This window comes from Tyto alba, unplaced genomic scaffold (genome assembly GCF_018691265.1).
Source record: "Tyto alba isolate M040663 unplaced genomic scaffold, T.alba_DEE_v4.0 Super-Scaffold_7, whole genome shotgun sequence".
Classification (NCBI taxonomy): Eukaryota; Metazoa; Chordata; class Aves; order Strigiformes; family Tytonidae; genus Tyto; species Tyto alba.
The window spans coordinates 37,733,627-37,742,602 of record NW_024881328.1 but is presented as its reverse complement, the minus strand read 5'-3'; the positions used below and the strand labels follow the sequence as shown (position 1 = coordinate 37,742,602).

At 35.4% G+C, this 8,976-nt stretch overlaps 1 protein-coding gene across 7 annotated transcripts in view; it reads right to left on the bottom strand.

The window, feature by feature from the left end:
- Positions 1 to 250: 250 nt before the first annotated feature.
- NCKAP1 (NCK associated protein 1) overlaps positions 251 to 8,976 on the bottom strand; it is a 77,416-nt gene continuing 68,690 nt past the window's right edge. For all 7 annotated transcript variants that reach the window (XM_042808519.1, XM_042808515.1, XM_042808516.1 and 4 more), the window contains 3 exons: positions 5,326 to 5,435; positions 2,547 to 2,636; positions 251 to 1,908 (listed from right to left, as the gene is read on the bottom strand). In XM_042808519.1, the coding sequence (XP_042664453.1) occupies positions 1,792 to 1,908; positions 2,547 to 2,636; positions 5,326 to 5,435 (317 nt within the window). In that variant the 3' untranslated portion in view covers positions 251 to 1,791. The remainder of the gene's footprint in view (positions 1,909 to 2,546; positions 2,637 to 5,325; positions 5,436 to 8,976) is intronic.

The following is an 8,976-nucleotide window of genomic DNA, read 5'->3' as shown; positions in this document are numbered from 1 at the left end:
AAGAGTCAGTCTTGAAAATAGGAATTATTTTTCCACAAAAGGCTACATTACAATCAAAATCTTAATCAAAATCAAGACATTTGAATGTATTAGATTATAAATAATACAGAATAGAACTCTTAAGTCTCGCATTCGACCTAACTTCTTTATGAACAAAACTTATTTGTTATGGTACTAAATTATCAGTTTAAAAACAGTTTCATGGTTATAACATAAAACGCGTAATTAGGAAAAATATAGATGTACTGTCTTACTTCCTTAGGACAATTTTATTCCAGTACTTTTTTCCTCTGGACAGAGGAAGCTATTGTAACTGAGCACACAACAGCTCTTTCATAATAGAAAAAGTTACCAGCATGCACATAAGTTGCATCAAGAACAGGGGCTCTATACAATGTCCAGAGCCTGTTGAGAAACACATAGCTTTTATATGCTGTGGATTAAAGAGCACAACCATCTGGTCAGCTTTCAGGCTAAATGAGCCAATGCTATCCTGCATGCCAATTTGCACGATTGATAAAAAAAGGCCTATTATACATCTGCCTCAGAAATGTCTGATGTTACGGTTTTAGCAACACTCTCCTGTTTTATGATTATTTCAGGTTTTATACTTTAACAATATACTTATTCCTATGGCTACGACTGGCATTGCTATGTACTATGTAAATATTTTTCTCGCTTTATTATGTAAAATTAAGATTTAAAGGATAATGGCACTAAACTGACACTTTTTACATTGTTTTTAATTTCTTCTTCCAACTTTTTACAAGATTCACTATTGCAGAAGCCAAAGGGTGAAGGATTAAAAGAAGTCTTCACATAAAAGCTCTAAGGATTGATATTTAATGAACTGTGAGATGTAAATCAATGCACAACAGCACAGTTTAAGCTTAAAATACTAGGATAACATTTATATTAAAAATAATTCACCTACAGATAATACAGTCTAGTGTTTATTGTATGTTATGGAAGGTACACTTGAATTTCAAAAATTTAAAACATATAAAAAGTGGTTAAGGTCTAACATTTTATCAACATGTGATAAATGTGTAAGAATGTTTATTATACAGCAGGGTACAATGGTAGTGTTAATGCCAACAGGGCACCACAGAAGTTAGTTTAAAAAAAATTTCCACTATGCTTTATACAAACAACACCACTTGCTGTTGTTTAAGAGTATCGGGAGAGGATCGCTGTCTGAAGGATAAGCAGTCCTATAACATTTTTAATGTTAGATAGTGTCATAGTATGTAGATTTGTGAATGTTTCAAAATAAAACTAGAAATGCTGTAATTACTTCACAGAAATGCACATCCAATATTTGTTTTCAATAAGAACAATAGGTACAAGATTATAACTCTCCCTATATGAAATAATTTACACACAGATGAAAGCTACACTATCTAAAATAATCACTAAATACATTTTTCTTCTGGGAAATAAACAAGCAATTTTTGTTTCGCATGATCAATATCAAAAAACATATAGCAGAAGTAGTATTTTTTTAAACATAACTGATGCTCTAAAGTAACAAAACCCCAACAAAACAAAACAAAGGAAGAAGAAATGAGAAAAAAATAGTTTCCATGAATGTGCAACCTAAAATCAACCAAGCTTATATTGTAGTACAACCATATTAAGAAACCACTGATCAGAAATACAACTTTATGGAAAAAGTTTATAATCCACAAAACTGTTCATCAGGCCATAAAGTAAAATAGCTCCACAGTTTACAGATAAAACTGAGGCCACATAGATGCGTGCTATGTCTTATCTCCAGTAAGTAGATAGTTAGGCAGAGGATGTGACACTTTGTTTGTAGACAGCATGGTACGCATTTCTCAGCAAGACGTAAGGGAAACAAGACTCCAAGAGATCCATCGTCAGGAACGGAGACTCCTGCACAATCTGAAAAATACCAGAAACATAAGGTTTTGCAAACACCTACTGCCAGCTGCTGCTCATCTATTTCACAGAGAGACTTCTGGTCAGCACCACAACTCTCACACATTTCACAGCAAAAAGAAGCAATACAAAGTTTAAACACTGGGGAGAAACACATTGCTCTACACTCATCACTTCTTAAAGCTAGCCATTTAGCTCTCCTATATATATAGTCACATAACACTCCTGCCACTTCCAAAAGATACAGAACACTGGAAAAAAAAAAACCCAAACCTCCGAGCAGAGAGAATTTCCACCCCTGCCACACTCTTAACAGTGCTTCTTCAATGTGAAATTTCATTTTAATATTGCATGTACTAAATGACCAATGAAAATGATCTGAATAATGTGATACAATGATCTAGGCAACAAAGGATGATGGTAAAAATGTGTGTGTGTGTGTGTGTGTGCATGCGTGTCAGAGGAATGAAAAAAATAAATTTCTGACATTAGAATGCCAAGAAGAATGACATAAAATCTTACTGCCACTGGTTGATGAGCTGTTATGACACCCAAGATGATACCCAAACCCGCCTTGTTGAACAAAGCAACGTAGAGCCTATTACTTAAGTTAGTAACATATAAAATAGGCAAAAGCTTACCATGTCTAGTAGTAGGTAAACTGATTCTCTGTTCCTTGTAGTAGTTTTGTCCGTCTCCTGGCCAATCTTCAGTAGACTAGATGATGCAAGCTACATAAAAACGAGTATTTCAAATTAATAAATAAAAAAATGCATTGATCAACCTCTGGTATTTTGCTGTACATGCACACTCACACACAATCTTTCTGAAGAAATCAACATCCTAGCCAACAGACACTGCAGTGGACAAATAACTACAGAGTACAGTAAATAATCCTGAACACACAGACCATCACTGGGCTTTAGTCTCAGGGAGCCATTTTTGTTTATTTCTAACAGTGTTTAATAAGCAGTATGTGGTATTTTAATACAGAAAGTGAATTAATTTATTGCAAAGAACTTTCGGTTCCAATCACTGGTTGACCATTATGAAGTCTACTGAAATTAGTGACATAAATTCCATGGGATCAAGATCTCACTTTCTATGTCCCTCCCAAAACGCATATAAACTTCCTGCATTTGGTAAGATTTAAAGTGATTGGAGTTTTTTTTGTTTGAAGCTATACCCATTTTTCAATAGAAGGACAAATTAAGTTTTACTTCCCAAACTGTATTTTTAACTGAAAAAATGCCATCCTAAATGGAAATGAATAATATTTTATCAGACCATGAGCAACCATACGATACTAGTTTTAAAAGATAGCCTAGAAACTTATAACATGCACTCAGGCGTTTACAAACTCAGGGTGACAGAATACAGTAAAATACTTAATTTGCAGTCGCATTGATAACCTGCGTTTTCATGCTTTACAGACATTTAAAAAAAAGCTCTTTTCAACTTTCAGATGTACAATCATCATTTAGACCCTCACACCAAGCAATGGCAATGTGTCTAAACCGCATTTACCAGAAATGGATTTTAACTTAAAATGTTCTTTAAAATCTGAACTAATTTAAAACTTTAAATCAAGATTCCTCTTGAACAAGTTCTGTCTTCAATCAGTTTGTATTATAACGTGAATATGCATACTTCAAAATAACCTTAGCATATACTTATCCGTATTAAATAACCTAGGAAGTTTTTTCTGTATTTAATTAACTTTGACAGGAAAGCAGATCATCTCCAGCAGTACATTTTCTTCTTAGGAGAAATGTTACTCTTTCAGACTAACAGTAAGTGATGCATAAAAGGTGTTAGAAAAGAAAGATTATCAAAATATCTGAACCACCAAGTCACAGTCTGTGCAGTAAACGCAGTGGTCTGAAACCAGTTCGTAAACACTGAAAAAATGCAAGCCTCATACCAAAAGTGTTTTTATCACATGAAACTATACTGGTTTCCTTCACTTGTCAAATGTATGCAACTTGACACAACCATTTCTCTTTCATCTTTTACAGCCAGCAGTTGCATTAGACAAGGTCAATGGCCAAAGGTTTTTTCTGTTTTACAAAATGAAATGAACTTCCAGAAATGGAAGATCCTTTTAAGGCGATGGGGGGATATAAAAAAAAATTGTTTCTGTGGGCTTCTAGTTACAGAAAGTTACCATTATCCCACCCCCGTAAGTGTGTAAGCCACCTAAAATAAAGGGGGAAGAAGTGTTTTTTTTTCATTTTTCAAGGCCAAACAGCAAAAAAAATCAAGAATCAAGATCAGTAATCATTTTTAAAAATTATCAAGTGAAGCTGCCATTTTATCCTTTAGTTTCCCTTCAAGTATTGGCTAATTAAGAGCCACTTTAAAAATTCTATTTCTACCCAGGCAGCACACGGAAATGTATTTAAAATTCATCACCATCACCTAAGGGCTTTAGATTTTTTCCTAAGAATCACTAAGGATTTCAGAAGCTTTGATCTTCAACCTACTCTGAAGAATAAAAATTCCTCCCCCCAAATATCCCTGTAACATACCGCTATCACGAGGTTACTGCTTAAGAAAGGCAGACATGTCAAAAGGTACGACTCAAAAGCCACTCTGGAGTTACCTTCTTTGAAAAAGTAAAATAAACTAGAGTCCAACACATCATGGGAAAAGGTCTGTTAGACAGAAGCTTGGTTTTATATGCATTGCACATTTCTTTTTCCAGACAGAGGCCACACAATGTAAGAGATGGTATGTGCTAAAAACACTAAAGATTATACTGAAAAAAAAAATTAAGACACTTGTACTGATTTGCTACTGTTACTTTCCAACATCACACACAGCTGACTACTGACAAAAGACTACTACTAAGTTTAATCTACCTATAGACTGGCATTAACAATATGCTTTTCTCTCTCGAGTGCACCAGAACCAGATTTATATGAAATCAATTGCATTGCATCCCAAATTAACATTACATTTTCCACCTGAATTTTAAAATACTTCCTGAAGTCAATAGATATTTTTCCTGTTAAGATATGAATTTTAACATACTGCTAGACTTCAAGAAGTAGCTGACCCACTCCTAATCAAAATCAACACTTAGCGTACAATAATTTTAGTTTCTCTGCAATCTATAACCACAGGAAAATAAGTAACATTACAAGCATTATGAAGCAATATTGTTATTGGAATAAATGTTGGTTAATCAATAACCATCCATACTAATCTAAACCCTTATAGTATGCCCTTGTAATTAAGCTTACTCATGGCTGTTTGCCACTGTAAAGGTAACATTTACAATGACAAAACACATTGTTAATTTAATGACAGCACTGCACAATCTAGACTTTGTATAAAAACAGATTGAGGGGTGTTAAAGGGTGAGAGTTCCCCTCTTCTTAGAGGAGCTAGCTCTAGAAATGAAGTTAAACATACCGCCAAAAATTCTTTAAGACGGTCTTCAATGCTTCCCTTGTGGATGGTAAATAAAGCTGCGGCAATCTGGTTGATAGCTTTTGCCAAGCAATGAATGTTGTTGCAATGCCCTAAACAAAAAAGTATATAAATTACCTCAGCATCATGTTTGAAGATGACAGCAATCTTTGGAAAATATCACCAGAGAGTAAACAGACTTGTCACAACGAAAGATCAACTTTAAGCATCTTGTACAACAAGAACAAAGTACCGGTACTTCGAGCTTGGTATCAGGAAAGCCACCAGAAGTACAAATCTCCCTTCTGAACTCTGTAATGGTCACAACCACCTGACAAAGAACCCCGTGACTTTAAAAAATAAGGAAAAATAATATATTGGAATTTTATTTGGCTTCTACTTAACTTGAGAGCTTTACCACTTGACTAGGCTCAAAAGGCACCTGCAAGCAGGACTTTTCCAAGCTAACTGGCTATTTTTCTCCCCTCTGTGTAAATGAACAAGTTGTCACGCTCAAACAGCACTGACCCAAGAAATCTACAGAAACTCAAGAACGAAACTGCTGAATTGCTAATTGCTATACATAACATGTTGTCTAAAATTCACCCAGGCTTCAGAGGCCTGGAAGGTGATTAAATGACATCAATTTTCAAAGAGGGCAGAAGAACTCCTCAGTAAGCCTGATATCTCTTCTAGGAAAATTGATTCAGATCTACCACTTTAAAACAAAATTATTAGACACCTCAGCAAATACCTTGGGAAAGCGCTAGCATATGAAAAGGAGGAGGTCTCTGAAGCAGTTAAGCAGCATACAAGCATGCAAACACTACTGATTCTTACATATTCTTTTTGACCACGGCTGAGTACCGAGCTCATTTTTAAATTCAGTCATTTATTGTAACTCCAAGATGATGCCTGAATAGCGAGGTCAGCTAGACCCCATTACTCCACATGAGAAAAATTATTTTTTTTCCTCATACAGATGACTATTCTTACTTAGAATGAATTTTATCTGTAATTGTATTGCACAATTTATTCAGCATCATAATAGCTATTTGCAGCTCTTTACTCTGTCCATATACTCAGTAACTTCACATGACACAAAAAATTTCTCACCTCACTCTTCACCCTCCTTCGGGGTGGTCTATGAATATGCTGACTAGGAGGTCCCAGAAAAGATCCCCAGCAAGAATTTTGACCAGCAGGCCCCACCCCAGGCTGATACTCCTACCCAGTCTCCTATTTTTTAATTAAATATTGCTGCATGAATATGCTAGTCCAAAAAAGAACAGATCACCACTTTCCTTGAACATCAGTCAAGAACATCTGTTCTGCTTAATTCTGCTGATTTAAATTTATATTTGTTTTTGAAGTGGCTTGATTTTTTGAAGTGACTTGATTTTTATGTCTCAGAGACCGTAGAGAAAGCATCAGCAAGGGAATTCAGCTGATGAATTGTTGTCTTCCAACCTGTGACAGGTTTCAAGTATTTAGAAAAGGCTATGTCTCTTGCAGACTAGTGTTCTATTCTAGCCTCTAGATTACAAATTAGTCCTCTAGCCTGACATTTAACAAAAGTAAAGGTCTGTTAGAGTCTGAGCCTTTATCTGGAGCTAGTAGAAGAAACAGGCTTGATGCTGAAATAGGCAGAGAGAACGCAGACAGTGCTAAAGCTGTCCAAGAACTGTCTGTATTTGGGAGGTATGTCTTGCCAGATTAGAAAGCTGAAACTCATTCAAATCTGTGACTTGTTGATGGATAATTTCAGGATTTGTCCAAGGAATTTACTTCATAAAAAGCAGCATTTATTAAGTTTAATAGCATCTATATTAAGTGTCTAAAGCCAGATGTTCTACAATAAGGAGAGAGCACAGGAAAAAGTAATATTATGCAAGGAAGGCAGGACTGACAAGGTCTATTCTGTTTCTTCAGTTATTTCTGTAGAATGAACATATTTTATATATTCCGTTTGCCAGACTCTTTTCCTCTCAATAAAAAAAGAGCCCACTCAGTAAAGTATTACATAATACAGAGGCCACATCTCATAAAATCAGTAGCAACTCCTAATACGGGCTTATTTGAGTTCTAGATGCAACTTCTTCTCAGTCACAGTTTTCTGAGATCTTATTAACTGTACTTACTTTAAGAACCCACTTTGAAACAGGCTTTGTCTGACTTCACGTCGAGAGTTACTGCATATAAAGGAAATCACAGAAACTGGAATATTTAAGCTACACAATATAGAACAGGCGGAAGGCAGAATTATCTGTTGTTTCAGCCTGCAAAGAGCCTAAGGACTAAGAGGGTCCTTCGGAAAAGAGGGGGGTTTGAGGAAGGCGAACCTGCATGAGCTCTAACCTGCTGGAGAGCCTCCAGCTAGCCTCACTCACATTCTTAGAAAGAAAGGGTGAGTGTGAAAATATAACCACTGTTAAAAAACTTTCAGTAATGTCCCCCCTGGCAAGTCGTACAAGTTTTGAGACTCTACAGTAGGTAAGATGCTTTCGAAGGAGAACCTGGTAGCAGAAAGTGCTTCCAGAGAGTTTATTTTACAAAACTATAAACAAGTAATATTTAAGAGATGTGGTCTTCTACACACATAAGCAAGCTCATTTGGGCTGAGTTAAGAGAACCAACCTGACTGTCCTTTAATGAGCAAGTTTCTGTCCATGTCTCTCCCCAGTCACATTTGATACTCCCTGTTCTTGCCTACATTCTCTGATTTTCATTCAGCCATCACAACTTTGCAAAAGCTTGCAAAAAGCCCCAGAAATACTATGAACGCAGATAACAGGAGCCAACACTGCGGGTTACAGATTGTTCTCCCTATTCATCAGAAAAAGCTCTTTACTTGAAAATTTGTAACTTCTCAAATAAATGTTCAAGGTCTACTCATGGCATTAGAGTTTTATCCAATGTTCTCACAATTGGCAAAATGCTACATTATCTGCTTAAAATTAAACTAGAGCTAACAAACCCCTAACTCTCAGAACTGAAGAAAACGTTAATTAACCCAATTTAAAACAACAGTCTTCAGTCTCAAAATATTTCTTCTGCATACTACAGTAAGTGATGCAGAAGGCTTTCAGAATTTTTGGTCTTTTCCTAGTACCTGAAATTTTCAGTCAGTTTAGACATTCTTTGTGAGTTAAATTTTGACCAGATGAAAAATACAACTTTAAAAGAAAAAAATAGAAAAAACACACGGTACCCTGTAAAAGGAGGCAGAATAAACATAGTCTTTCATGTGAGCCATGCTACACATCACAAAGGAAATAGCTTGAACAGCTGAAAGGTAACTTTTGTGTGTGTTGGAACCGTTTTGCCAGTCTTTTTTTTTCCTCAACTTAATTTTGTCTGACAGAGAATTTTTTCTTTTTTGTGGATTACATGCAAAGAATTTCCTTGAGGCAAATATTTTTTTTTTTTTTTTTTTACAGTAAGTTTAACTACTGTTTAGGATGTAATTCTGTTCACAGCTTACACCTTCCAGATTCTGTTTTCAAAATTTTACGCTTAGTAATATGAACAGCATATTAAATATAGAAAAGACACCTTGTATGAGTGGCCCAAAGCCAATGTAAAATTACTAAAATATCTATACTATTATATAAGTTGTCTCACACTAATTACTTTAGAATGTATGCTGTAGCA